General features: G+C 54.3%; 9 protein-coding genes across 9 annotated transcripts; 3 read left to right on the plus strand and 6 right to left on the minus strand.

The window, feature by feature from the left end:
- The first annotated feature begins 2338 nt into the window (after positions 1-2338).
- C8Q71DRAFT_402217 (terpenoid synthase) lies at positions 2339-3954 on the plus strand. The gene is made up of 4 exons (XM_047918333.1): positions 2339-2968; positions 3022-3310; positions 3361-3706; positions 3759-3954. Exons 1-3 carry the CDS (start codon positions 2592-2594, stop codon positions 3703-3705), a joined length of 1011 nt encoding a protein of 336 aa, XP_047773028.1. The 5' UTR covers positions 2339-2591; the 3' UTR covers position 3706; positions 3759-3954.
- A 758-nt stretch (positions 3955-4712) lies between these two features.
- C8Q71DRAFT_863145 (uncharacterized protein) lies at positions 4713-6045 on the minus strand (the record flags this gene model as incomplete). Its single annotated transcript, XM_047928127.1, has 2 exons — positions 4713-5092; positions 5166-6045. The coding sequence occupies 2 exons, from the start codon at positions 6043-6045 to the stop codon at positions 4713-4715; spliced, it is 1260 nt and encodes a 419-aa protein (XP_047773029.1).
- Positions 6046-6356: 311 nt separating this feature from the next.
- On the minus strand, positions 6357-7909 carry C8Q71DRAFT_402212 (uncharacterized protein). The gene is made up of 2 exons (XM_047918332.1): positions 6979-7909; positions 6357-6928 (listed from the first exon to the last, which is right to left on the minus strand). The coding sequence occupies exons 1-2, from the start codon at positions 7784-7786 to the stop codon at positions 6471-6473; spliced, it is 1266 nt and encodes a 421-aa protein (XP_047773030.1). The 5' UTR covers positions 7787-7909; the 3' UTR covers positions 6357-6470.
- Positions 7910-8346: 437 nt separating this feature from the next.
- C8Q71DRAFT_789941 (Gpi1-domain-containing protein) lies at positions 8347-10567 on the plus strand. The gene is made up of 10 exons (XM_047925283.1): positions 8347-8581; positions 8636-8837; positions 8894-9108; positions 9170-9365; positions 9413-9524; positions 9572-9686; positions 9740-9869; positions 9926-10132; positions 10190-10329; positions 10379-10567. The coding sequence occupies exons 1-10, from the start codon at positions 8435-8437 to the stop codon at positions 10532-10534; spliced, it is 1620 nt and encodes a 539-aa protein (XP_047773031.1). The 5' UTR covers positions 8347-8434; the 3' UTR covers positions 10535-10567.
- Positions 10568-11986: 1419 nt separating this feature from the next.
- On the minus strand, positions 11987-13915 carry C8Q71DRAFT_402322 (uncharacterized protein). The gene is made up of 3 exons (XM_047918334.1): positions 13615-13915; positions 13030-13466; positions 11987-12977 (listed from the first exon to the last, which is right to left on the minus strand). Exons 1-3 carry the CDS (start codon positions 13654-13656, stop codon positions 12146-12148), a joined length of 1311 nt encoding a protein of 436 aa, XP_047773032.1. The 5' UTR covers positions 13657-13915; the 3' UTR covers positions 11987-12145.
- An 861-nt stretch (positions 13916-14776) lies between these two features.
- On the plus strand, positions 14777-17513 carry C8Q71DRAFT_789957 (cytochrome P450 monooxygenase). Its single transcript, XM_047925284.1, has 13 exons — positions 14777-15227; positions 15291-15423; positions 15513-15701; positions 15776-15924; positions 16003-16118; positions 16175-16295; positions 16353-16366; positions 16423-16589; positions 16655-16677; positions 16733-16814; positions 16880-17008; positions 17076-17219; positions 17268-17513. The coding sequence occupies exons 1-13, from the start codon at positions 14987-14989 to the stop codon at positions 17353-17355; spliced, it is 1596 nt and encodes a 531-aa protein (XP_047773033.1). The 5' UTR covers positions 14777-14986; the 3' UTR covers positions 17356-17513.
- Positions 17514-18216: 703 nt separating this feature from the next.
- C8Q71DRAFT_789964 (uncharacterized protein) lies at positions 18217-20309 on the minus strand. The gene is made up of 6 exons (XM_047925285.1): positions 20028-20309; positions 19832-19963; positions 19185-19244; positions 19092-19126; positions 18957-19031; positions 18217-18903 (listed from the first exon to the last, which is right to left on the minus strand). The coding sequence occupies exons 1-6, from the start codon at positions 20097-20099 to the stop codon at positions 18552-18554; spliced, it is 726 nt and encodes a 241-aa protein (XP_047773034.1). The 5' UTR covers positions 20100-20309; the 3' UTR covers positions 18217-18551.
- Positions 20310-20394: 85 nt separating this feature from the next.
- On the minus strand, positions 20395-21964 carry C8Q71DRAFT_843674 (uncharacterized protein). Its single transcript, XM_047926572.1, has 4 exons — positions 21935-21964; positions 21491-21869; positions 20684-21423; positions 20395-20625 (listed from the first exon to the last, which is right to left on the minus strand). The coding sequence occupies exons 2-3, from the start codon at positions 21847-21849 to the stop codon at positions 20700-20702; spliced, it is 1083 nt and encodes a 360-aa protein (XP_047773035.1). The 5' UTR covers positions 21850-21869; positions 21935-21964; the 3' UTR covers positions 20395-20625; positions 20684-20699.
- A 1398-nt stretch (positions 21965-23362) lies between these two features.
- On the minus strand, positions 23363-25757 carry C8Q71DRAFT_718032 (permease for cytosine/purines, uracil, thiamine, allantoin-domain-containing protein; the record flags this gene model as incomplete). Its single annotated transcript, XM_047921208.1, has 12 exons — positions 23363-23631; positions 23685-23743; positions 23800-23903; positions 23957-24094; positions 24145-24211; positions 24324-24376; positions 24432-24645; positions 24706-25003; positions 25056-25141; positions 25200-25412; positions 25460-25489; positions 25540-25757. The coding sequence occupies 12 exons, from the start codon at positions 25755-25757 to the stop codon at positions 23363-23365; spliced, it is 1749 nt and encodes a 582-aa protein (XP_047773036.1).
- Between the last annotated feature and the right edge of the window lie 865 nt (positions 25758-26622).

The raw sequence follows: 26622 nt of genomic DNA on the forward strand, positions 1-26622 counted from the left end.
AGGTTCTCTCAAGAGGAAAGAATGCTGCTGTTGTACTGTAGGATCACGACCAACCGGCCACACCTACAGCTCCATTCCGGCATCCCGTGGCTCCTTTCGTCGCCCAAGGGTTGCCACAAACCAGCCCTTGATTCACAGTTGGCAACAGCATGCCAGCCTGAGTGGGGTTCCACGCGAGTGGCAGCGAATTGTCTAAGAGCCGCATAGATTGCGCTCATCATCTACTCCAAGCGATTCCATTAGAGAGTTTGATGCGGCCCATCCACCGTCGCACAGCCATAGTGCCGGATGAATGGCAACGATGGAAGGGCGTTGAATCCATATACTCAACGAAAAGGGTATGTGATTATATGGAGGGGTATTGTATGTACCGTGGGAATGGACGAGTTCCGGCGGTAAAGTAGCTTGAGCCTGCCACGCAGCGGGTGAACCTACCGTCATTCTCAGTCGAGTGCTTACATGAATGGACACACTGAGAGCGCAGTCTGATTGTTACCACTTATTGAGACACGTCTGTAGTACGCAATACTCGGTGCGTCTGCTTGCGACGGAAGTCTGCCAGTGGGTACTGACGCGTTCAACGTTCGGTCTTCGTGGACGACACGTCGGAAGCCGTCTCAGGCCGAACGGAACGGATGAGAAATCTTTGGACAGAAATATGTAAATCCGTATTGGCTCTTCCGTAGCGGTCGCTCATGCACTCTTTCGCCCACAATACCAGTAGGTGCGAGCGCTGCCAGTAGTATGCGGGTAAAGGGCTGTGGTCACGGTGAAATACGATGCTCGGTCATCCAAGCCCATCAACTTGTACGTACTCGATATACCGGTCTCGGAATCATCATGCCCAAGCACACAAAATGCGCCCGACTTCGCGTCCGCGCCAATTACTCGCTTTACACGGCGCGTCTCAGGCTGACCTGTTTGTACTAAGCGCTCATTAGGTCTGCTATGTTGTACAGCGCTCCGCGGCTTGGAGTATTGGCGAAGCAGATTCAAGCATCGGAATACCCGTTGCTCTATGGCCTCGCGAAAGCGGCGGCTAGCCTCAGCGCGTCATCTGATCATTTGTGTCGGCGTATATGATTTATCAAGACTGTCTCTAAAGACAGGCTTGGTTGATACTGTCTTTAGATCCTGCCATGATGTCCACTCCGTGGACTTCGCGGGAATGGCGCTGATTCAGTGTCGCCATTGCAGCTTACAGGACGCCGATAAGTTGTCTCTGCTCTCTGTGCGCAATCAAAGTTGAATGGTTACAATCTGATTTCACTTCGTCAAACTTCAGCTGGGATCTGGTCCTACCATTGTGGCCGTCGAGCTGAGGGCCCAGGGGTTGGGTGCAGTGTAATGAGTAGTCATTGCAGCGTCTGGTAAACCATTTCACATTCTTGCTTCAGCAACGCGCAGTCAAGAAATTATCCTGGACATCTATCCCCCTCTGGATATCGCGCGCTTCCACTGCTGAGTGCCCTGAATCTATCAAAGCTATGTCCCCCGACCTCCTATAGTGCGGCAAACACACATATCAGTTTCTGTCATAGGCGCTCTATGATACACGCAAGATCCGTCTCAAAGGTGAATCTCGCGGTGCGCAGATGAGATTCAGTATCTCCGGGTATGCGCTCCGATTATCTTCTGTGAATCAATGCTGACTCCGAATCTCCACTCTCACATCACCTGGCGGTTCTCCGTTGTCCCGTCGTCGTCGGAAGGGATCTGGGTGTACGGCCTGCGGTTTTGTGGTTCCTTCTCAGTCACATCGAGTTCTTACATGGTGTCAAGACCAGCAAGAGGGCTCGAGGACCCACCGCAAGGATCGGGGGCCACTAACCACGGTATTACCACAACGCTTCGCAGCCGATACGTCCGGACATCACGAGCTTTTGGACCACACAAGTATTGTTTCACGAGCCGCGCGCCCCGATTGGTACCGCGAACATTCAGCGCTCCGTTTCCGCCTCGATCTTCGCCGGTCCTGACGTGGAAACGTTTGTCTATTTTCCTTAGATCTCGGCTTCAATTGATCACTACGCAGGCTTCCAAGTGGCCAGAATGTCAGTGTCTTCTTAGGTAGAGCTGGGAAGCTCTTGACCACAAGCCACTGCGGTCAACCTGTACTAGATCTACGGTGGTGCATTGTGGCGCACGCTACCAGCGTTCCGACTGCATACTGACGCCCTGGGCGTCACTTGCATAACTTGACTCTCGTGAAGACGTCCACCTATGATCGGACATGAACCCGAGAAGGTAAGCAGTGTTGTGGTCGCAATTGGTTAGCAATGTCCACTCCGAATTATCTCAGCCAGCCGGTGAACACTTTAACGTGCGCTGCGATCGTCGCACCGCGGGCACACCGGTTTTGGCAAGCTCCGAAATCCTATAGGCGAAATCCTTTACGAACATTCAAGGACCCGCATGCGAACCTTTACGGAGTCAGAGAGACCTGGTTTGCCGCGGTGTCGAAGACAAAAATACCGGAGGCGTCTGTGCACGGTATTTAAGTAAAGTCTCTCCGAGCAGAACTCATCACTTCACTCTTCTACAGTCTCCAGCTCTTCGACTACATTGACACTCGTAGATTTAACTGCAATATGCCCTCCAGCCCAGAATCCTTTGTCCTTCCCGACCTGATGCCCCTCTTGCCCTTCAAGGGCTCTTACAACTCTCACTTCGAGCGGGCAGCCAAGGCGTCCTCCGCCTGGGTCAACAGCTACAGAATCGTATCCGACCGCAAGCGCGCCTTCTTCCAGCAAGGAGGCAGCGAGCTGCTCTGCGCTTACGCCTACTCCTACGCCGGCTACGAAGAGCTGCGGGCGACTATGGACTTGGTCAACGTTCTATTCACCGTTGACGAAGTGAGCGACGAACAGAACGGGAAGGATGCATACAAGACTGGACGCATCTTCCTGAATGCCCTTCGTGACCCTGATTGGCACGACGGCTCGGCGCTCGCGCAAATGACGAAGGAGTAAGCGCATGTGCTATACTGTCCCGGATCATTCACCAATGCATTCATCACAGGTTTCGCAAGCGGCTCTTACAATTTAACGTACCCGCGTGCTACCGCCGCCTTCTCAAGCACTGCGAAGACTACGTGAATGCGTTCGCTGTCGAAGCGGAGCTGCGGGAGCGGAACGAGGTCCTTGACCCCGAGGCATACATCGTCTTGCGCAGAGAAAACAGCGCCGTTCGCTTCTGCTTCGGGATGTTCGGTTTCGTCTTGGGGCTTGACCTCCCAGACGAGATATTCGAGCATCCTGTCATGATGCGGCTCCACCTCGCCGCCGTCGACATGGTGTGTTGGTCGAATGTGAGTTCAGCGCCAAGCGTATGTGAAATTGTCCGTTGACCCACTCTCAGGACCTCTACTCCTATAACATGGAGCAAGCGATGGGACATACGGGAAACAACGTCATGACGGTGCTGATGAAGTCAAAGAACTGCGACCTCCAGACTGCCGCCGATCATGTCGGAGAGCATTTCAAGCAGCTCATGGACGACTTCCAAGCCGACAAGGCTCGTCTACCGTCATGGGGCCCTCAAATCGACGCTGTCGTTGCGAAGTTCGTGATGGCCATGGAGACCTGGGTGGTCGGTAACTGCGAGTGGAGCTTCGAGACGCAGCGCTACTTCGGTGTTCAACGGGAAGAAATCAAGCGTACTCGCGTTGTCGAACTGTACCCCAAGCGCGATGAGTACGATTAAGGTTGTGATCTCCAGACGCTCCTTTTCACTTGCGGCGGCTGACATTCGGACAGGCTTTACATCCCATCCTCGATATGCTATGTACAACTCATTGATCTAGACACGCGCCAACTCGTACACTCATCCAATCCTTGTTTATGCTTGTAATATTTGTTTATCTAGACGTAGAAGCTAGTTGTAATGCCGAGGGCTACCCTAGTGATCATTCGAATACCGAACTCCAATCTCATTCAGTGTATCGTTTCAAGGATCCCGTCCCACCCTTCTCAATGTATTACAGCCTCTCGGGGAATTGGTGGATCGTCCTCGCCGGATCGCCGTCCGGGACGTTGAAATGAGCGTTACCTGGCTCCCAAAGCGCTATGGCTGCCCTCGCAGGCGGACTCGGACTCCGAGGTTCTGAATATTCTGCTAGGGCAGATGTCATGTCACGTACACTCACTCGACTATACGCATGCTATCTCACTTCGTTTGTAACCTCTGCTCTTTGACTCGGACCCGGACTCTGTAGGCTTGGCTAGCCGCCAGAACTTCCACCGCTCGGCGTCGCTACCTATTATGCGCATCTTGCTACGGCAATAGCTATCTCGGTCGAAAGATGAGCGGGTGCATATAATGACTTCAAATAAATTCTGGAAGTATACACTGTCTTATCTGATGATTTTCTCAGTTACAGGCTTCAAATTCTAGAGCTCGGACCGCACCTAACATGCTCGGCACTGCCGGATGCCATGCTCCAAATCCCGGTCGAAGAGAGAAGGGGCCTCTACAGTGCTCAGATTAGCCCTCAAATCGACGCAAAATGGGCATCTATGGTTGCATAGTCAGCGAGCGTGAAATAACATACGATGATGTACACTGTAATTACCTCTGGTGTCCTTGTAAAAGCGTTCGCCGTCTAGCTTGAGTGGCGTCAATGTTCGGCGGCCTCGCTTGAAGTACGCCTCATCGGCTCGTCTCCCTGCGCCCCATACGGTAGGCGTTGACGGAAGAATTCCGGTGGCCGGTTACGGTCTCCGACTAGGGTATGTCTTCGTGACTATGTGGGAGAAGGACACAGTACCGTCCTTGTACGCCGGTGTTTCCCTGAGCCATTTGTCCACACCCGCGACGACTCTCCCTCGGGTATCTTCCGTTGCTGGCGGTGGTACCGTCCAAAGGAGGGTGACGAAGAGGTACATCTTCTTAGCACATATCAGCTTCGAGTTCATCAATCGGTTCAGGCAACATTCTTCACGGAGATGGAAGTCTGCGTGCAGGTCCGCTTCCACATCCTCCACATTCATTTCGATAGATATGGCGAGTCGGCGGAGGTGATGTGCCCTACGACAGGCGACAGCGAGCAGCCTGATCGACAGGGATCGCAGATTGACGAATTTAATGAAGCCTAAGTCACAGGAAGAATGACGCGATGTTTGTCAGTAGTGGGCCTGCTGTGCTCGTGTATGGATGGTACATACAAAGGCGCCCCACCCGGTTAATACTAGCACTGTAGGGTTGCCGTTCGGTGAATAGCGGTCCAGGTAGGTCCAGATGTACTAAGGAAGAGGCAAGTTGTCGGCACATCTTCTGCAATGCATTCATGGTACGTTCATTCTTCAGGAAGTCCGCCGGATAAGTGAGGGCGAGCCGTACGCCAAATTCTACAAGTGTCCCCTCCGTCACGCAAGGCGTACAGTCTACCCACTCGAGTACTAGTAGCCTCAGCAGTTGGACTTCCTCTTTGATATTCTTCAGCTGACTGAGCACAAGACGGTGAAGCCTAAGGGCATTCACTGTCTGCGGCGAGAATATTGCACTCTGGGAATGACCGTGCTTGAAGCCCCCTAAGGACAGCGGGAAGTGTAGGCTGAGATCACGAAGCTGTGGGAACGCCAGTATCGTGCGGCGGAGGTGGTCGAACGTCTGGAACTCGCAGCATCGTAGAGTGAGCTGCTGGACGGAAGCTAATACGAGTGGTGTGATCCTAAAAGCGGGCAGGTGACGCGTGTTCTGGTAGACACCATGGACGAAGGTGACGGAGCGGAGGGCGGGGAATAGGCCAGCGAATGCGAAGGCTATCTCGTGCGTGTAATCCTGGCGTATCGATCCGTTCACGACTACGAGCTCCAACGTACGCTCGCACGGCGTTCCGAGAGAGGGATCGGTCCGGCTTGCATGGGTCCGGATAGCGTCGTACGATTTGCGGCTACGAATCTCGATGCGGGAGTAGAGGAGAGTGCGCGCGCGAGGATACCAGCTCCGGTGGGTGAGGACACAGCGGTATAGCGTCTGCCCGTCGTCGTGAAGAAAATCAAAGACGTGTTCGATGACTTCGATCGGCAGGATACTCGTCGCCATGATCGTGGAGAGCGGTGATGGATCGCAGTGCACCGCATGGCCTGGCAGTCGTGGACCGCGGGTTATATGATACAGGCCTGGGTATGATAGGAGGAAGGGACATGGTCCGGGTGCCAACCTCATAAGAAGGGCGTGCGGGAGCATTGATTTCGAACCACCGCCATGAGGATGCGGTGAGCAAGACGCGTGTTCTGTTGTTGACGGCTTCGACGAGTCTATGGTAGATAACAAATCATTCAGTACCATGAGGCTAGCCACAGATACGTACAAATGCTGCCTATCCAGTCGAGCTATCCTCTCGCTGAGCGCCGAAACGACAAGAACTAATGGAATCGTATAGCAATGCGATGAGAAAGATACTCCGTTACTACATGTTCTGCAGGCCCGAAAGATCACACTTGCGAGAGTTTCTAAAAGGACACGGTTTACTGAGCCGAGGGGTGCTTGGGTTCTGGAGGAAGGGTAAAGGGATGCTTGTTATGAGTGATGGTCAGTATTCCGCGCTTGTACCAGTCCAGTTGCTTCATCCCCTCCTCGATCATACTTTGCATGTGCTCAGCGGACCCAGGCGGCAAAGTGTCCATTAGGTGCCACTCCAATGTCACCGTGGCCTTCTCCAGCGCACCGAACTCCTTGTTGCTTATCATCTCGTTGATCGGGCCCCAGTTGATGTTGAAGTCCGCGAGGTCCATGGACCGTCCGCCTGCGGGACCGGTGCCTCGGAAGATGGTGAAGACCAGCTCGAAGCTCCGCAGATGGACGGATTTCATGGTTTGGAGCATCAAACCTATCTTCGTCCATGCTATCCCCCACTCCTCGCGAAATGTGTGTCGTAGAACGAGTGTCCGGAGTTGATTGTTGGATTCTAGGCCCGTGCCTATGTCTGCGCACAACATTCAATACAATCAATACCATTTGTAGCGGCATACTTACCATGGAGTAGTACTGGCATGTCTAGATCTATGAGAGAGGAACCGAGAGTTGACAATAGGCCCTCCATCGGTGCGTGAAAAGACGTCTGCAGCATCGTTTCCTGCGGGTTGACACGAAGGTCCCGAATGGTCCTGGTCTCCTCCTGTCCGCTCGGAGTGCGCTTGAGCCAAGACAACAGCTCAGCAAGCGCACTGTCTTCCGAGACCAAGTGTTCCGTACGAAGATTGCGTAGCTGCAGGTCGCTGCCCCGTGGCTTCACCGTGGGCGCGATGTCGATCGGGGACCGCTTTCCCAAGTTTGCCCGGACCAAAGTCAGGTCGCGGAGACCCCCGAAAGCGCAGACGAAACGGACGAAGTCTCGGAAGGCGCGAGATTCACAGGCGTGCAGCTCTAGGGATACGACGCCCGAAAATGTCGACAGAGGGATGAAGAACCTCGGGGGTAAGTGCGTCTTCTCGTGCCATTGAGCATTGTGGCATGCGATGGACCGGAGTGCGGGGAATTTTCTGCACAAGGTCAACGGGAGCTGGTGTGCGTACGGGTGGCTCCGGTCATCGAGGATCTCCAGATGCTTCGTGTTTTGGCAATGCCGTTCGGCGATCCGAGCGTCGGACCGCATGAGGTGTAGCAGCGCGGCATACGCCTGACTATCACGGAGGACTACTCTGGTGAACAGCAGAATTTGCGCGCGATGTTTCCATTCGGAGTGAACAAGCGAGCACGCAGCCAGAGCAGCAGGGCTGTCGTGAAGGCACCCTATAATCTCGTCTGTCGTCTCGGGCGGCAGGGCTTCGCTGGAGGGATGCATCTGGACGGCGGGATGAGGTGGTCAGCGCATCCACGAAGACGCTAGGCTGATATCAGCTCGCCGTTGAGGCTGGATCTTCACCTACATAGGTTCATAGAAGCACGCCCCTTCAGATTTCTATCAGGTTGCTTCTTGTGCGCCAACGGAAGAGTCGTGTGAGCAGCATGTCAATGCCCAAAATACCGCACTTACTGTGCATACTGGATTGATGTACCTGATGTTGACGCTTCCATTGTTATGTAGGTGCGCATGCATACTAGAGTACTCAGCCGGCAAGTCGCCACACGGATATTTTGAGAGCACTAGTACTAGTCTGTCGCGTTTTCATTGTTCAAGCTGGTCACGAGGCCGACGGCTCGCAACTTTGTTTTCATCTGAATCAGTACTTTCATCGGACCTGTACGCAGCGGAAACAAGGACCGCCTTTTGGTACTACATTGAGAGGAGGATTGGAGGAGGATGAGATGCAAGCCGCAGACGGTAGTAAGCGAATGAGCGCTTAATCATGCTCAGCTTAACATCAAAGTATCGCATGTGCATGAGCGCTAAGGCCACGGTGGCGTACCGCAACTCATCCTCTACCACGACGTCTATACCTCCGTCGCAACTCAGATCGATACCCAGGCATCATGAAACCCTGAAGTACTGATGAATATGTATAGTCTAAACGATACGGCAGGACGTACTAGTCGATTGTCCATCCTCTGGCCTGTAGATCTCAAGCCGGTTGATGGCTATTGCTACGGCTGGGACGGCCCTTTAATCTGCGTAGCGGGCATCCTACAAGCCGATTCGGTGTGTATCTTTGGTGTATTTGCGCCATATTATAAAGTGACCTGTATGCGACAGTTGGAGGAGGCGATAGCCTTGCTCTCAGAGATCTCGCACAGCGACAGATGGTCCGGTCTACGGGGAGACATCGCTATCGACTTTCCGTCTGTCCTTGGACGATTTAGTATGCCTCAGGATACCATTGCTGGGACGACGCTCAGTGTGACAAGCTTCTCTGGACCCCGACTAGAACTGTGTAGCCAAGACACAATGTTTGAAGGTCAGCGAAAGCGTTCTCTGCGTCCTACATTTATTCGATGCCACTCGGTTTCACAGTCACCGCCTCAGAAATCATACGCTACAAGCGACCAAACCAATCGGCCATGCAGTTCTACTCCTCTGAATATCGAGAACTCGACATTGTCCCGTCGCAGGTCACCAAGAACACTGCCTCTCGGAGACCACCGCCAGCGTCATTGATATTAAGCCATGATTTCAGCCGCCCTTCGTTCGCATCGCTGTCAAGATTAGATGATACGGTTATCCGTTTTGTACGCATTTCAACATGCATCGGCGTACATTGCGCCTATTGAGACTGTTGGGCTCCTGCAGGCTAATGCATCACAAACCTTGGCCGACTTCCTTGAAACAGCCTTGTCCAGGCGACAGGGGAAACAGACATCGCGACCACCTAGTGTAGGGCCGGTACCGGAACGGTCTGCGTCGACCCAGCCTTTCCAGCAAGTCATAGCAGCCGGTAGGGTTGTACGATATATGATGTCCTTTCTGAGGGATTTCTCAACGACGAGTGCGCAATCCTGCTTTTGAACCTTTCACGCACTGACAAACGAATAGTCGAGCAGCTCGACGTCCGCTCTGAGCAAGTGACATTCCTCATCACTCAAGCGCCCTTCATCACCGGACGTTGCCAGGCCCAATCGGCAGACAGAATCTCTCGATACGTCAAGTGCGTGGAGTTCAGTCCCAAATTCGAGTGTCGTTAACCTCTTCCAGGTTCTACAATTGCATATGGTTGATGCTTAACGACATGATCATCGGGGTCGCCTTCGGCTCTTTCCTGTGCGAGAACTGTCTCGTACTGGGTAACCTACTCGATTCGTTCACGCAGGTATGTTGTGATACACTGTGAGTGTGCTGGGATACTTCTGACATGTCACCTAGATTTACCTCGTCGAGTCTATGCAGCGAGCCCTCATCTGGCTAAACAGCTGGCCAGCAGGATTGAAGCTCAACACGGAGCTCAGCCAGTTCTACTGTCATTCTCTGTTAGCCGCGATCACAATATGGGGCCGTGCGTATAGCTCCAACTTGTCGCTTGATACACCGCTTACTTCGATGTACTTCCAGGTGTTCTGCGGAACGTGGGCCCGTACTACCCAGCATTGCTCTGGATGGTAGGCGCTGCTGGCTGCTGCGGCATGACGATGATCGTATCCCTCCTGTCGGACATCATCAGTCTGCTCACCGTACATGTATACGTGTGCTATGTCCTCTCCGCCACGGTATTCCGCCAGGTACTCGGCCTTGCGGGGTCTCTCTGGAACCTGTTCCGCGGTACGTGTTGGCACCATAAATTGGGATGTCACTGAATAATCTGCTTTGTGATCCTAGGGAAACGGTTCAACGTGCTCCGTAATCGACTTGACTCGTGGGACTACGACATCGACCAACTCTTGCTGGGCACCATCCTCTTCACGCTGGTCGCCTTCCTATCTCCAACGGTCCTGACGTATTACGCCCTCTTCGCTACTGTAAGTCTAAGTGGAAAACTATCTCGACCACTCTCTCATCCATTTACAGACTCACTTGGCGGGCATCATGCTACACGGCTTGCTGGATACGATATCTGCACTCTTGAACCACTTCCCTCTGTTCGCCCTTATGCTCCGCATCAAAGACCCAATGCGTTTACCAGGTAGCATCATAGCTCGCCTGCCGCTCAGAACGGCTCAATGACAGCATCTCGCAGGGCACATAGTATTCAGGAGACTACCGTCCGGCTCTCTGGTCCTCGAGGTACGTCTGCAATCGTCGGAAGGAACTCAAGCTCATTTGGAAGCATCCAGAATCAACCTGCCTCGCTATCCTCGGTCTTCGCGCACTACGGTGAGTACGAGGCACAGTGTAATGTACTAAGGTTTGCTCATGCTGGCATACTTCGCGAAGGACAACTCTGGTCGAGGCTGTCGTCCCATTATCACCCTCTCAGGCTGCTCGGCTTGCTCATGTCCGGACGAATCCTCACCCTGATACCGCGCTCCGCGATACGGTTCAGCATGATTCCCTCTCAGTCTGCGCAAAGCGTGTCCTCGGCAAGGACTGAGAAGACATGAATACCTATAGCATACATAACATGGTCATAATATGATACATAGTCCTGCCACGAATCTGCGCTGAGCCGGATGTACAGTAAGGGAGCCCAGAAATACTACGTCCGCTATGGTACCGAGGAAATTGCAAGTCCTTGGTGCGCATTATCAACTCTTCCGCTTCTTATACCGGCCACCGCGACTAGCGAAGACGATCAGTAAACATTCGTCACCAAGAACGCCCGGCCCCACTCACTTTGCCTCAAGCTCAATCCTCGCTTTCTTCTCCTCATGCATCTCCTTCGCACGCTTATTGATCGCCGTAGCCTCTTGCGTGTCTGGGAACGCGATCTCCCAGTAACCCGGTGGGGTCTTCGGGCGTTCCCACTGCTGGCGATGACGCGAGATCTGCTGCACATGTTCTCGGATGGCCACCTCTTCCTCCGGGTCGCCCTCATCCACGTCCGAGCCATGCCGGTGTCTGTTCTTGCGTGGCGAGTTCGGAACGCCCGAGGCGTCCGTCAGGTGCCTGCGGTTGGAGGACGTCGCCTTCGTAGGCGTGGCATGGGGCGAGCGCCAGAGCGGTGCTTGTGGGCGAGGCGGCAGCTTGCCCACCGCCTTGTAGTACTGCGGTGCATTGAGCCTGGGCCAAGAATAGATCGAAGCCCAATACATGGCTTACCTCCCGACAACACTCGCAATCCGCCCCGTGCAAGCGCTTCCTCTGCTCCTTGTCGCGCACCACCTCCTCGAACTGATGGCCCACCCCGTTGTTTCGGGCTGCATCGATCTCGTACTGGGCGTTGATAGAATCCTCATCAGGCCTACGAACCAACCGATAAGCACAAATGCAGAATGCATCAACAAACTATTCACCTGGCACTAACTGCATACCGCCCGCGGCCCTTGTACTCGGAATAGTCCTGCGGGCGCCCCTTTGACGTGCTGGGGTTCTCCTTGCCTAAGCGTTCCCGCGTCCCGGGCGTCCTCCTCGTCGGCGTTCCCAACAAGCGCTCCTTGCGCTTGCGCGGCGTCGAGTTGCGCGACGAAGGTGAGGACCTCGTTGAACTTCGCTTGGACCGACGCGAGCCCGGCGTACTGGGCTTACGTGGGGTGGCCGGTGACTGAGGGACAGCAGCGCTCGTGTTCTGTGCTGCGTCTGTTGGGTACGGTCCGTAACCCCGGCGGACGTACGTTCCATCCGGCATGGGCACAAGACGGTGTACCCCGGGCTGCGTACCCAGCACCGGTGGAAGCGCTAGGCATTGATAATAGTAAGCGGATGGAGATGGATGGTGTGTACATGATACTCACCCTGAGATTCCTCTTCGGTCTCTGACGAGTCGTCGTACCTTTGTCGTTTCCTCCGAGGTGTCAGCGGAGAGCTAACAGCGGCGGACACGATGGTTTCCGTCGTCTCTTCAATAGCCCGTTTCTTTCCTTGCGAAACGGAGGTGGACGCAACAGACTCGCCTCCGCCTCGCTTCGGCGACACTGACAAATCTTGCACAGGCGGAGTATCTGGTGGATGTGGACGCCTCGCCTCCAACAACCGCGCCGTAAGCGAGCTCTGCGGTGCCGTCGACATCCCCTGCTCAAACTCATCAGGCAGCGCCGCGACCATCTCCCTTACTTCCGCGTTGTTCTTCACCGCCTCACGCACTTCCTCCGCCCGCGCGTCCTCCGTCCCGAGCCCAGGCGAGTCCGTCTGCGGACCCGTCTTCATGTATCGCTTCCGGACCTTCACGACGTGCTTGAGGTTCGGCGTGCGACCGTCGACCATGACGTCCGAGAGTGTCGCCTTGCTCTCGTCGAACATCCACCGCTTGAAGCCGCGCCACTTCAGATAGTCCTCACGGTACTTATTCTCCGCGCGGTCCTTCACCAGGCGCAGGGCCTCGTACTGTGCGTGTAGAGCGCGTAGTTCTGCGCGGAGGATCGTCGTGTCTGTCTGGGTGTCGGCGGAGAGCGTGAGAGGGGGCAGACTCGGCGTAGCAGGCGTCACCGTGAGCATCCCGGGCGCCGCTTCAGGCCTGTGCGGCGTCGAGCTCGCTGCATTGTGTGGAGTGGCGTCCGCGGAGGGCAGTGTGCTGGGCGGCAGATTGAGTGATGCGCTCATTCTGAAAAATCAAACAACCCTACCGCTTCTTTGTAGTAGTTGCCGGAGTCGGAAGTCCTGTGTTATACACACCTTGTGGATGTCGTCTCCCCGACTCGCGTTCGAGCTCCTCCACGTGTTTCGCCAGTTCGTCCTTCTCCTGAATCACCTCCTCCAGATGCCGAAGTAGCCGGGAGTTCTCCCCGGTCATTCGATCAATCTCCTGTGCAGCATCCGCCAGTCCTTCTTGAGCGGCCTTCTCGATACGGATGTGGTCGACAACCCGTGCCTCGAGCTCATCAATGATACGACCCGCCTCCTCTATCGATTTCTTGTTGAATGCGTGCGGTCGTCGGGCAATGGCAGCTTGTAGTTCCTCAGCAGTGCTGAACCCCATGCTTTCCGCGAGATGGTTGGGTCGCTGGGATACCGTGAAAAGTTGGCTGCGAAGATCATCGTTGACGTAACCGAATTTCCTGATCTGAGGATATGTCTAGTGTGAGGGCACGTTATACGAAGGGATGAAGGGCGTGTAAAAGGGAAGAGCACACAAGGAAAGGCAAAGGTACTTTCGAGCTCTCAAAGATAGACTCGCTCTACGCACTCCCAATTACTGGTTGCAAACGCACCTTTTCTTCCAGTTCCATTACGCGGCTCTGATTCGCAGTCATCTGCGGAACATCCCTCGGCCTCAGCGTCCCACTCAAAGCGCTAGGACCGTGACGATCGTTGGTGTCTAGTCTGCTCTCGGTCCAAACTCCTCTTTCCAGTGTCGTATGTCCCTTCCGCAGCAGAGAATGTGTAGTAGAATTAACTCGATGGCGAAAGTAGAAGATGAGCGAGCAGAGGACAAAGAGCTGAATCGCGCGCGCTCAGCTGCCAGTGCATTCGCGGGACGTCACGGCACGTGATTGATGTCACACTCGCCGCCTTAAGTTAGGAGGAGGAGGAAGAGGAGGAGGAGGAGGCTCAGGTAATTCCAGAGTCATGGCGTACTATTTTCTATGATGTGTCTCCTCCTCCAACAGTTACATAGAAACAATAACCTCGCTTGTATGATTGGTGGTACGTTCGGAATCATTGGTGAAACGAAATCAACGCGATCCTAACCCATACTTACTTATCAGTAAGACGTCAACAGCGTTATTCGGTGTTCTTTCTCGTAGAAACACAGACTGTTGAGGCTGTAGCCTTAGGCAATTCAATGGGGATGTGTGTGTACAGCATGCAACAGCCGCACAACCGGTCCTCCATTTTATGGGGCGTCCCACGTCACCACGCGACCAGTACGCCGAACCAATACCTACGTACTAACACTGGCGACTCATACCTGTTGTCTACCCTACAAGCCTCCGTCAAGCACTCTCAGCGACGGCATGTATACCGGTAAGCTTTGTACCACATCTAGATACCGGATTCACCGAACATAGTCCTATACAGGTCTGCTATGTACTATTCCTTGCGGCCGCCAGCATCATTGATATCAAGCCACCGGTCCAAATGCTGGTCGGAAAGGATTCCCGCCAGGCATTCTTTAGTAGTGGGTCAATCTTCAGTAAGGTAGCACTCGCAGCCGGGACAAGGTTGGATAATGACTAACGTCATTAGCCTTGCACTGAGGCCGCGATACTTGAACTAGCCGTACGTCGCAGTAGCTCCGCTCAATTCTGACACCTTCCTTCGCGGAATCATAGTCGGACTTGTACGCTACGCGTCTTATGTCACGGTGTCTTCTCCTCTCCCAGGAGTGCCATGGTCGTGAGGATGCACCGGATAACGGTTCACTTGCTACTCACGGTGGATTCTTTGCCTAGTATGGCGGATCACGAAGAACCTTGGTTTCTATTTCCGTGTGAGAGGAGGGTGCAATTCGCAGAACGGAGATCCTTGAACGCTGCTTCTCCCGCACAGCGACATCGCTCCCACTCATAAAGGTGATCTCAACGACAATCAACTCGGAGACTGACACTACCTATCGTCCCTCCCCTCGCTAAGTCCATCATGACAGATCAGGTGATACCCATGAATTTACTGCCAGTGCACGCACAGTCTGCGATGTTCTCCTTGCAACTCGGTGCAGCTGCATTCGTATGTATGTTCATAGCTGCCAACTACTTGCGCTCCAAACTGGCCCGCCGTTGTCTTCCGCCAGGACCGCCCGCTCTTCCGATCATCGGGAACCTCCACCAACTGCCGACGTCCCACCAAGAACACAGGTTCGCGCAGTGGGGAAAGCGCTACGGTACGCAGTAAACGTCAGTTCCGGCCGGAAGCTCATAATCAGTGACACCGATTTGTATGGCAGGTGAAGTCGTCTACGCACGCGTCTTGAACAAAGCCACACTCATCCTCAATCGCGCTTCTACCGCGCGTACGCTGCTCGAGAAGCGCGGCGCGAAGTACTCGGGGAGACCACATACGACGTTCGTGACAGATATGTGCGCCGCTGCCTCCTCCGTGGATGCTCTGACCGTGCTGAAGTGCGCCGATCATACATTGCGTCACATGCAACCTGTACCGTGTTCAGCGTGGGGTGGACTCAACTGGTGAACATGCCCTACACGGACCAGTGGCGGCGCCACCGCCGGTGGTTCCAGACTGCACTGCAGGCGCGGAACGCCCTGAATGCCTACGAGCCGCTGCAGTACGCCGAAGTGCAGAACCTCCTGCTGGACCTGCTGCGCGAGCCGGAAGGGGCGGTGAGGCACGTCAAACGGTGCGTCGAGTATTCGGTCAGGACGAGCGTGACCCGGAGATGTTTCTGACATGGAGTTTGCATTGGGTTTACAGGTATGTCGCGGCGCTGATGCTCGGCGTGGCGTATGGGTACTCGCTGTCCTCGATGGACGACGATTTTCTCGCGATGGTGGAGGATGCGTTGCAGATTATCACGGAGTCGGGCGGGCCGTCTACTATGCTCGTGGACTTTATCCCAATCAGTGCGTCATACAACTTTTCTTGGCCCGCGCGAGCACACGGATGCGGACTCACCATGTTTGTCATACGGTTGCGTGCAGTGAAGTACTTGCCGTCGTGGATGCCCGGCATGGAGATGAAGCGTAGGGGTCTCCGTGCGCGACACCTCATCAGGGACATGGAGAGCATCCCGTTGGAGCGTGTGAAGCGCGAGATGGTGAGTCGCCGATGTAGTGGTGAGCGGCGTGGAATGGCAGAGTGATATACTCGTAGGCAGAAGGCACGGCCCGACCATCTGTTGCCACTGTGCTGCTGGAAGAGGCGAAAAATACAGGGACGCTCGATGAAGCTGAGGAGAGGGAGATCCGGTCTGTGCTGGGGGTCATGTACGCTGGTACGTGGAGATTCAAGGCGCGCATGTACGTCGTTGCTCAGCGAACGATTGCACTAGCGGGTACGGATACGGTACGTGCGCTGTCATACAAGGTGTTGCTTCACGGCTTGCTCAATGACCAACGAAGACAACGACGGTGCTCACGACGTTCATCCTCATGATGGTCATCCATCCGGAAGTGTTGCAGAAAGCTCAGAGGGAGCTTGACAGTGCGATCGGCGACTCCCGTCTTCCAAACTTCAGCGACCGGCCAGCACTTCCATATCTAGAGGCCGTTTTGAAGGAAGTGTACCGGTATGTTCAGTCACTCATGGACATCGATCGACGACTCGTGTAGCATGGTACTTACTATCTGAAAGCTGGCTCGCGCCGGTTCCGTTAGGTAAGCCGATCTTGCGACAGCATATGAACTTGTGTGATGACGGGTGGACTACCAGGTATTCCCCACCAGCTGACGGAAGAAGACATTTATGAAGGGTACAAGATGCCCATAGAATCTATGGTGTTTACGAACATCTGGTAAGCAGTCCTCCGCAAGAGCACTTGAGCGTGAAAGTAATCGTGCTGATGCATGGCATGCGAAGGGCGATGTTACGCGATGAGGAGCTATATGCAGATCCCGATACGTTCGATCCCGAACGCTTCACGGGGCTGAGCGAGGCCAAATCCGAGGAAACGGATCCACGCAGGATCGTGTTCGGGTTCGGTAGACGGTCGGTAGATCTCGAGCCATCCAAAGCGCATCGATACTCACGGATGGAGCCCCGCTCGGTTGTACAGCCTCTGCCCCGGACGCCTCCTTGCTGACTCGAGTATCTTCCTTGCAGCGGCCAACATCATTGCCGTGTTCGATGTATGCACACCCAGAACGCGGGATGGGCAGGAGATCCCTCTTGTGCCATCATTCACAAGTGGAGTAGTAAAGTGAGTACACATTGAGGCGAAGCTGAAGGGCACTCACTGCCGTCACAGACACCCAAAACCATTCGCATGTGATATCCGCCCTAGATCCGCGAAGGCAGCGGAACTGATGCTAGCGGCGGACGGGATATTAGAATGAGTGGCAGCGTGCTGGGCCAAAATTGAGCGGATTTGTGTACCAATCGAGGATTGTCCATACCATGTCGATCAGATGCATTTTAGTATAAGCTGATAGTGCCAGTCTGACTGGGTCCAGATTGCTGCACTGACTCCTCAGTGGGCAGATCAGACATGCACAGGGAAGGAGAGATAGGGGAAGGGCAGGACAGACGATTTCCGGATGTCACTAGGTCTACATAGGGCTACGCCCTCAGTGACCCTAAAGGGACGGAACAAACAAACAAGTGGGCAGATGTACGCTGCCACCAATTGCATTGGTCACTGCATATGTACTATGCCGGACTCTTTGACAAACTGTTGACAACGTTGGTCCTCCGCGTGGATGAGCCTATGGTTCCCCCTCGAAACGGACACCGCCGCCAACGCCGTGCTGCCGCAGGAGTTCACGGACGAGGTCTTCGATTGCCTTCACGACAATCACGCGGCACTGGCTGCAAGCTCTCTGGTTCAATGAACGTGGAGAGACCGTGCACAAACGTTGTTGTTTACCAGGATTCTCCGCGACAGCAAGGCATACGCCGGGCTGCTACGCCTCATAAAGCCTGACGCTCGAATTTGCAAGTGACACTGCCAGAATACGACACGTCTCGCATCGGTACATCTCTCATGCTATCCCGCAAGCGGAGATCTCACACCTGCAGCGGGAAACAGAAGCAGGTATCAGGAAATTGGGGTGGCACAGTGTTGGGATTCTGAGGATCACGCACCACGGAGATACACACCGTCGATCGTGACGAAGGCAACTCGGCGCAGTTTGTTACCGGTTTGTTGCTCCAAGTCTTCCCGTCACTCAGGAGGGCATGGTTCTGAACGTGAGGAGAGGTCAGATCGCATATGGGCATATCATAGCTTCAGACCGGGGTATGTGCAGAAGAAGGTATCGCTGCCCGCAGCGCGGGGCATCTATGTACTATTCTACCGAATACAAAGTGCGATTGCTGCGAATCGAGGTGTCCGAGGTAATGCAAAAAGTCTGTGCCGACGTTTGGGGTCGGCGATAGCGATGATGGTCGGGAGGTGGGTGGGAGGCGGGGTGCGCGTACAGAGTGAGGACCCGTAGGTCGGCCGACGGAGCAAAGGGAACGGGAGCGCAGCATAGCAGGGTGTGTCGCGTGGAGCCGCCAAGGGACAAAACAAAACCCCAGCACGCCCGTGCTAGATATAGATAACGGAGAGAAGCACGCTCGCCGCAAGCGCAAACGCTGCGGAGACGCCGCAGGAGGGTACGTGTCGCAATGATGCTGCGGACGACGCGGAGGTTGCGCTTGAGGATGATGATGCGGACGTCGAGCTCGGCGTACGCGAAGTGGACAGTCGCGAGGTTGCTCCGGTGCTCGTGGATATTGAGGGCACAGCGAGGCTGCTGTACGACCCAGTATACGAGTATGTGATCGTCGATGTCGACCCGATAGGATTGGATGACAGGCTGAGGATGCTCGAGGGCACCGCGATGGCAGCGGTATCGCTTGCAACGGGCGATGCGAGGTCTCCACTCATGTTCGCGAGGCTACAGAAGACGGTGGTTAGATAGGCGAAAGGCACAATGATAAGTAGGCCTACGTGAAGTCTGCCGAGTATTGGGCATAGTGTGATGTGGAATTGACCATGAGCTCTACTGACGTGAAGTTGACATAGCTATGCAAGCACATTTGAGTCCAGTCCGCGTCACGCTCATAAGGGACGATTATGACGTACTAGCTGCTAGAGTCAGGCCCAGCAGTGGCATCAGGCTGTGTATGCGTAGCTCAATCAATCGTCGCGCAAGTAGAGGTATCGGGTGTCACTCACTGTGAACGTGAACGAGTGCTGGCTAGCGACATTCACGGGGTCTATTTGCTGAATGAGGTCCTAGAAAGTCGTACAATATGAGTACAGATGCGGTTATTGTGAGAGCATCACGGAAAGTTCGAACGCTCGGGTTGGCACTTTAACGTGCCTAGGGCAGCTATATCCATATCTATAGAGCCTTGTCTGAAGGATGATAACATCGCGCCATGACGCCGGCAGGTTCATATCCACCACTAACCGAACAGAGCCGCGATTCGACCATTCGGAGACCGCGTTTGTACCTAACATCACAGTACAGGGGAAGTTGGAACACGGCATACATCACAGGGTTCTGGGGTGCTTTAGAGAACGTTTCTGCGCACACGTTAGGCCGTTCTCAGCACGATGGGCCATCCGAGATCTATCATGGAACCGTGCAGTTATGCGATGGGAAGCTCATCGGTCACCGCGCCGTCCATCGCCGCTGCGTACAACCATCAGAGATGGCAGTGCATCCGCACATCCGCAGCGTTTCCTTCGTCCTTTCAGTCCAGACCAACGGAGACGAAGGCCCAACGGCATTCCCCCAGGGCGTAGCATTGACATACACGGTCGCATTTCGAACAGAGAGTTCTCCCTGATCCGAGTGCAGAGGAAAGAGCACGTACCCTGTTGCCGTTGTACAATCCCACATAACATGCCCCAATCTCGCTCAACAGCGGTGTCTGACCGTCGTCCAACCACGTCACAGTGCATGGCTGCCCGCCGTAGCATACTGCGGTCGATGTAGGGTTGTTGACCTAGGTAGCATAGAACTGAGTCGTTGGCAGTATGCCCCGAGCGCTATATGACATGTTCGCTCACGTAGATACTCGCTGAAGCCGTTGTTAGACAGGCCACGAAGACGAGGAGAGCCGCAGCCGCGAACGAGAACATGATGGTCGAGGATGAAATCCGTCAGAGATACCGGAATAGATAGTGCAGTCCAAAGCCAGTGGAGCCGATACGGAGATGGGATCTTTTGAGGCGACCTGAAGGAGGGTGTGTAAAAGGAAGGACAAAAATTATGAGGACTGGATTCGAGTTCTGACCAGGGAGTGGGCGGCAGCAACAGAGGCTGGAGACAAGCTGCAAGCAAGACATCGCACCCGTCGCGCGAGGTCGCCATGAACACGCGGTCACGTGCCATACAAGTGCAGCGCGCGTTCGCCCAATGTCCATCGCATTTGCCGCGTCTTGGCTGCGTCCAGGTCGATTACTGACTGCATGCGGCGGACAGCGTATTCAGGTGACCTTATCATAACCATCTCTGTACCAATGATACATAAGCATCGAAGCTGTTGGTGAGGGTATAACGATATCGCAAAGACCGCATAGAATCATTGACTAGTATTTCCGGCGCGTTTCCACCTAGCGGCCTAAGCCACGCACGCCACAGTCACTCATCTCTAGTTACAGCATCCTGAATAAAGCCCAACTTGTGAGAGATACAGAGCAGCAGTGACTACGGTGAGACTAACCTTTACACGACTTTTCTCAATGGCCCTCACCCCAGTTCGGCAAGTCATCTACTCCAACTAGTTTTGGCAGCAGCCCCCAGGACTCCCCGCGCAAACGAGCACTTCTTCCGCGGAGGAGCATAAGACACAATCTGCAGAGCCCCATGTCGTGGACTAGCTGAGTAATCATAGATTTCCGTCGCCGCAACACATCACATCTGCCACGGGCCCCGTTGACCTCGACGAAAGCTCGGTCACATACTTGTTTAAATATGTCGTCACATCTGGGATGGGACGCTGCGGACGCTGCGGAGGGAGTGATATCAAAAAGCTGATAGTCAACCTCCGAAACACGAGAGCAAAGATTTGCCTTCGCGTCAATGCACTGCGCGAGGTCCTCCGGGCTCAAGGTAATCGCCGTCCCATCTGGGCGGATGCGACCCTTGATTAACACTCTGCTGTCTAGCTGGCAGCACTCGTACAGCGCTGCTGGCAGCAGCGAATGTGTCTCGGTAAGGCGCGCCAATGTGACAGCGACGATTGCTTGCGTCCCACGGGCGTCCACCTCGTCCTCGTCGTCCGTGGAACCAAACCGCAGTGGCGAGAAGCTTCCGAGGTCGTCCCAATCATTGAGCTTAGTTGGGTAGCATTCTTGCAATCTCTTCATAGAGTCCGCGTAAAGCTGCCTGACATCATACTTGTGTGCGACTCGGACGGCGTTTGCAACATCGTCGAAGCGGCATCCTCCGCCTCGTATAATCCTGAGGACGCGGTGGCAAGAAACCACGGCATCAGTACATAGCAACCTGAATACTTAATTGCACTTACTCCATGCCGTTGAGCAGGCTGTCGAGTAGCATGCGAAACTCGCCCGCCGTATCGGTGACGTGGACGACCGGGCAACCATACAAGACGGTGTCACGCGACCCGCCCGGTCCTGAGTCTTGGGCAGGCTGAGGTAGACTGAACATATTGCGGAAGACTTCACACTTGGCTGCGAGTATGCCCTTGTAGACGCGGAAGCCGACGTTCTGCGCGACGAAAATAATGTTGCCATCGTCATACCAGTACGTTTCGTCGCGGCGGAACGATTCGTTCGCATCATCGACAGAGTCAGGCTCTGTGCGAGGTCGTTTCCGGCTGGATTGTGAGGTTTTTGTGTCTGCACCAGACGACGACGAACTCATTGTCAAGGCAACGCTGCTGTCTAGTGAGGGAGAATAAGACCAAACGTTACTGTAGTTGGAGTCGATGCAAACGCTACATACTTACTCGATGTACGGGTGGAGTCCAGAGTTGACGAGTTTCGCTGTGAAAGAAAGTTCGAGTTCGGAGTCGATGCGCTGGCGCACACGTGCACGTGATCGCGTATGTCGTCGACCGTTCTGCGACCCATGTCCTCTAGGCTCTCACTGGTTGGCAGTCGACTTCTTGAACAGGTACACTCTAACATGCGTTCAGCTACCCATCAACTTCAATAAAACTCGGCTGTTCACGTTGCAGTAAGTATCTGAGCTGACGACTTGATTGTCGATCTGTAACAGGGTTGAGACGTGCTGCGCGCCGATCCACCGTCACGGTGCCAGGCAGGGTGATGCAGCGCTCGTACTGCAAGGCAGCTCTCCAGAAATCAAAACAGCGCGACAAAGGAAGATGTGTGCCGCTGTCAATTGCATCGTGACACTGGTGTAACCCCCTCTGACGCTGACTCATCCCAAGCCTCACGTCCTCGTCGCCTTTAGACTTGCTTCACCCTGCGAGTATCCGGAGTAGGTCAGTTTGGTATACCAATATCACGTTCGCTGACACGTACCAGTAGTCACTAGCTGTAGAAACGCGGAAACGAAGCGAATGAAGTCGTGGAGGGTGCGTAACGCACATCGAGTCAAGACTAGAGTCTTGAAGCTTGGCGGCTACAACCTCCTGGACAACAACCCGGACATGTTGAGAGGGATGCAGGCCACTGCAGCAACATTTCTGCCCAGTACCGACGAGCGGAGGGGCGGAAGAGCAACGCCTGCGAGCGTCACCAGCGCCTCATCCACATAAGGTCGGCGCACCCATTCATCGAACTCCAGTTCCTCCGTGCGCCAGAGTAGAACTTGCGTCTCAACGTTGAATTGGAGTCTCCGAGAAACGTCATGTGCTGTACGGTCCCGTAGGTAGATCGCCGTATACATGACTGTTCTGGCTCGTGGATACCATGAGCTGTGGGTCAAGGCGCAGTTCAGCAGGGTTCCACAGTAGCCTCACAGATCGGCAATGATCTGTTCTATCACTTCGCGGGGTATTTGCCGCAAAGTCCTGGGAGGGAGTGAGTGAGACGCGACGCCCTGTTTACCGTGAGCTTGACCTGAGTCAGTGTATACAAACGGCAACAGAAGTTCTAAATAGAGCCCGGCGTAGCCTACCTTCAAGTTGTACGCGAGCACCAGAGCCGTGTATCCACGTAGCGGCTCGAGGACGTACTTCGTATCCCATGTTCATGATGCTCGTGGCAAGTGGAAGAAGTTTCCTTGTCGCCGCATGCGCCTGCATCTGTGTCCGCAATGACTGCCATTCTATTCACGGAATACTCTGTAACACGGGCTCTCTGTAGTTCGAGTGAAGCATTAGCAGGAACTTGTACATTGACACTCATGATTGGAATCTCACAGTACTCGGCCAAGGTTACGTGGACTCTTCTAAGCGAATGTGTCTTCAGACTGCTAGAACGATCTCCGAGATGCCATCCTTCGAATCGCTCTCCGTTTCATCCGCACTTTGCGTCTTCTCCGGCTCCTCGGGCTCGTGTATGCCCTCGATGCGGGCTATCATACCCGAATGGTCGACTTCCTGGAATGTCTTCGCCGCACCGGCCGCGGGGAAGATTCGATTGAGTACCCAATAGATAGTCGCCGATACAGCGAAACCGGTGAAGAACGATAGGTCATAGATATGGATGGCGGCCTTCGGCACTGGTCGGCCAGCTGCAGAATGACAGCGTGAGTATGAAGACAGAGCGAAGCTCAAGACAACGTACTGGCGCCAGCAAAACCTACGACATTGATGACTATGCCCGAGACATACGCAGCGTATGCTCTGTGCGGTGAAGTCAGCACCACAAGGAGCAGATCGAGAGGTTGTCCGATGCTCACCGTAGGTTGATCCCATACGTGTAACTGTACCAGCCACCTTTATCGGTGCGGTAGAGGTCGTTGATACGGTAGTGCCCCTTATGTATAAGGTAGTAATCTGTGACCTAAGCGCGAGTTGAGAAAGCCGCACAACGCGCGAAAGAAGACCAGTACTCACCATCACTCCTGCGATTGAGCTCAGGAACACGGAGTACGCGGAAAGATACGTGGTGAAGTTGCTGCTACTCTTCAGAAGGTTCCATGGGAGCATGCACAATCCGACTATCGCAGCGATGTAGCCTCCGCGACGGATATTCTGCACACAGGTTCAGAAGTTATGGTCAACGCAAAAGGTAAGCTACTTACGATGAAGCGCGGAAACAGGGCGGTCAAATCACAGCCAGCGCTAATCGAGTTCGCGGCGATGTTTGTGCTGAATTCTTACATGAGCACTGTAATGTGGCTCATAGAATTCATCGACACTCACCCAAGCTAAAAGATGGATCGGAATACAGATAAGAAGCATCAGGCTTGTACACTCCGACACGATGACAACCCGAACCTGTGCGATAATGAACGCAGCGGAGATGAACCATACCTATACCGAAGTCATTGTTAGACGACGCGGAGGGCAGGCGGCGAACACAACGTACCGCAAACCGAGTTGCATGTGACGGATCATTATCGAGGAACATTCCAAGTAAAGTCACTGGCGACCAGATGGCTTCACCGTATATCGTCTGAGACGACGAGCTGACGATGAGGCCGAGGAAACAGACAATACCAAAGCCGATGGGAATGGATATGAGCTGGGGCCACAAAGCATCCCGCGGCCTTCGTGCCCTCGACGCAAAATCCGGGGCATTCCTGAATAGATACACATGAGCATCTTCCCATATAACTGAGAAAGCGGGGGACCATGCATACGTTATGAGCGTCGACATATTACTAATGCACGACATCATGCTCGAGATCATCGTCCACGCCAGAGTCGAGCCGTGCAGTGTTCCCGGCTGCCGCACGATCGGGCCGACGCCATGCGCCTTGACGATACACCATATGAAGAAGGTAACGGCAGCAATCGGGACGATGATGGCCTTGACGGTGAAGAGATGCCGGACTTTGTGGAGGGGCAGCCAGATCGCCGGCAGGGAGATGAGCCAGAAGAGGAAGAAACACATGAAGTCCCGCGTGTTCGTGCCAGACGAGGCCGGCATCGAATTCGCTGCGAGTCGTTGAGACAGGACGCGGACAAGAATGGTGATAGGATTGCGTACGGATGTTTTCGATGCTCGGCCAAATCGCTCGCAACATGACGAGCACGCACGATCCACCCAGGCTTGCCTGTACGCCATACCAAATGCTGCAGGCATGACAGTCGTCAGTGCCTATCCGCGAGTGTGATGTGTTGGAAAACTCACCACGCCATCGCCGCTCGGTTGAAGACGCACCAGAGGCTCCCCCAGATACCGAAGCTAGCGCGAGAAACCACGGGGAAGGTGATATGGAAGATCGCCCCCGGACGAGCGTTGAGCACAACAAATGGTGCAGCCACGCCGAATCCCAACCAAACGCAAAGCCAGGCCTGCCACCAAGATAGACCGGAGTCGATCATGGAAGCAGCAATCTCCCATCTGGGCTTATGGTGAGTTGGGTCACGGCTTCGGGTTACGCTACATACGTATTCATATTGAAACCGTCAGTGACCCAGCTGAATACAAAGATTAAGCAATGTATCGCGAGCAGAGAAGGCAGGCTTACAATGAAACATAGTTCAACATGGCCCAAGTTCGTCGCTCGGGCGGGACAGGATAGAGATCCTCATTCTGTGATCGAGAAGGAGCGTCAGATGCATTCACAACTGGGGGTATTGTAATCACCTTCAAAAACCCTTCGGAATACGACAACTCTCCGTCTGACTCAACTTGCTTGACTTCCAGCTTGCGAACAAGTCGCTTGAGGTACGCCGTTGCGCTCATGGTAGTCAGTGCGGTACAGGACTGCCTGCCGACATGCGACTCGAGTGCCTACCTTTATGGTTGTCGAATAGGGTTCCCATTGCACTCTTCCATTCCCCAATGCTATTCCCTGGCTGAACAAGATAGAAGTACGCTGTTGGAGTTGATGAGTCGCGTGAACCGCCAGATAAGTGAGCGCTTTGACGTGTTGGCGTTGTGACGCTCGGCGTAGCATCCCGTCAAGGCCTCGCTCGATGACGATCACCCTCATGGCACAAGCACGCAGGCCTAGGAACTATTGATGTCTGACGTGAATTCGTGTCCTATGAATCGCGGATGCACGTAGATTCTGAGGGAAAGAGAGGCTCATCCCAGTTCATCAGTGACGCCTAAGATGCGGAGGCAATTGGAAACTCACCAGATTACTTCTCGTGTACCGGCGCTTCGTGCGACATGATCTTATAAAACTCGCGTTAAAGGATTTCGACTCGGACATGATTAGGTGTTTGCATCACTGCCGAGCCGGCAGGAGGAGGAGAAGCGGATGCGGGAGAGCGTGGACGGAGGGTGAGGGCACCCCTGCTCCCGCGATGTCAGTGTACCTATGTTCCAGCCAACGGGATAGGTGAAAGTCTATCTTCATCGGAGAAAGAAGACTCAGTGGAGTGGAGAAGCACGCTCAGTGCGCAGTAAACGGTTTCCACGGTATGTCAAACGTCTCTGAACGCATCTAGGAACTGTAGAAGCGGAGACAAATCCTACAATGCGCGGCTTGTAGTACCTGTTTTGGGCTGGTCAGCTCAAGACGATCCACGCGTATATTCTGTCAGCAAGGCTTACTTACCAGCGACGTAGTGATCAATGAGGCAACGAAATATACCTCAGG

The sequence above is a fragment of the Rhodofomes roseus genome (genome assembly GCF_022264815.1).
Source record: "Rhodofomes roseus strain CIRM-BRFM 1785 chromosome Unknown C8Q71scaffold_37, whole genome shotgun sequence".
Classification (NCBI taxonomy): Eukaryota; Fungi; Basidiomycota; class Agaricomycetes; order Polyporales; family Fomitopsidaceae; genus Rhodofomes; species Rhodofomes roseus.

What these genes read in the sequence shown, in the direction of transcription:
- C8Q71DRAFT_402217 (XM_047918333.1), top strand. Translation starts at nt 2,592, where the DNA reads ATGCCCTCCAGCCCAGAATCCTTTGTCCTTCCCGACCTGATGCCCCTC. An exon ending in CTCGCGCAAATGACGAAGGA is followed by an intron (nt 2,969 to 3,021) that starts GTAAGCGCATGT and finishes CATTCATCACAG; the next exon opens with GTTTCGCAAGCGGCTCTTAC. An exon ending in ACATGGTGTGTTGGTCGAAT is followed by an intron (nt 3,311 to 3,360) that starts GTGAGTTCAGCG and finishes ACCCACTCTCAG; the next exon opens with GACCTCTACTCCTATAACAT.
- C8Q71DRAFT_789941 (XM_047925283.1), top strand. Translation starts at nt 8,435, where the DNA reads ATGAATATGTATAGTCTAAACGATACGGCAGGACGTACTAGTCGATTG. An exon ending in GCATCCTACAAGCCGATTCG is followed by an intron (nt 8,582 to 8,635) that starts GTGTGTATCTTT and finishes TGTATGCGACAG; the next exon opens with TTGGAGGAGGCGATAGCCTT. An exon ending in ATTACGCCCTCTTCGCTACT is followed by an intron (nt 10,330 to 10,378) that starts GTAAGTCTAAGT and finishes ATCCATTTACAG; the next exon opens with ACTCACTTGGCGGGCATCAT.
- C8Q71DRAFT_789957 (XM_047925284.1), top strand. Translation starts at nt 14,987, where the DNA reads ATGACAGATCAGGTGATACCCATGAATTTACTGCCAGTGCACGCACAG. An exon ending in CGTGGACTTTATCCCAATCA is followed by an intron (nt 15,925 to 16,002) that starts GTGCGTCATACA and finishes GGTTGCGTGCAG; the next exon opens with TGAAGTACTTGCCGTCGTGG. An exon ending in TTCACAAGTGGAGTAGTAAA is followed by an intron (nt 17,220 to 17,267) that starts GTGAGTACACAT and finishes CTGCCGTCACAG; the next exon opens with ACACCCAAAACCATTCGCAT.
- C8Q71DRAFT_843674 (XM_047926572.1), bottom strand. Translation starts at nt 21,849, where the DNA reads ATGAGTTCGTCGTCGTCTGGTGCAGACACAAAAACCTCACAATCCAGC. An exon ending in AGCCTGCTCAACGGCATGGA is followed by an intron (nt 21,424 to 21,490) that starts GTAAGTGCAATT and finishes CCGCGTCCTCAG; the next exon opens with GATTATACGAGGCGGAGGAT.
- C8Q71DRAFT_402212 (XM_047918332.1), bottom strand. Translation starts at nt 7,786, where the DNA reads ATGCATCCCTCCAGCGAAGCCCTGCCGCCCGAGACGACAGACGAGATT. An exon ending in CATGCCAGTACTACTCCATG is followed by an intron (nt 6,929 to 6,978) that starts GTAAGTATGCCG and finishes TGTTGTGCGCAG; the next exon opens with ACATAGGCACGGGCCTAGAA.
- C8Q71DRAFT_789964 (XM_047925285.1), bottom strand. Translation starts at nt 20,099, where the DNA reads ATGTTCTCGTTCGCGGCTGCGGCTCTCCTCGTCTTCGTGGCCTGTCTA. An exon ending in CGGCTTCAGCGAGTATCTAC is followed by an intron (nt 19,964 to 20,027) that starts GTGAGCGAACAT and finishes TATGCTACCTAG; the next exon opens with GTCAACAACCCTACATCGAC. An exon ending in AGCACTCGTTCACGTTCACA is followed by an intron (nt 19,127 to 19,184) that starts GTGAGTGACACC and finishes ACGCATACACAG; the next exon opens with CCTGATGCCACTGCTGGGCC.
- C8Q71DRAFT_402322 (XM_047918334.1), bottom strand. Translation starts at nt 13,656, where the DNA reads ATGACTGCGAATCAGAGCCGCGTAATGGAACTGGAAGAAAAG. An exon ending in TAATGGAACTGGAAGAAAAG is followed by an intron (nt 13,467 to 13,614) that starts GTGCGTTTGCAA and finishes ACATATCCTCAG; the next exon opens with ATCAGGAAATTCGGTTACGT. An exon ending in GCAACTACTACAAAGAAGCG is followed by an intron (nt 12,978 to 13,029) that starts GTAGGGTTGTTT and finishes TCTGCCGCCCAG; the next exon opens with CACACTGCCCTCCGCGGACG.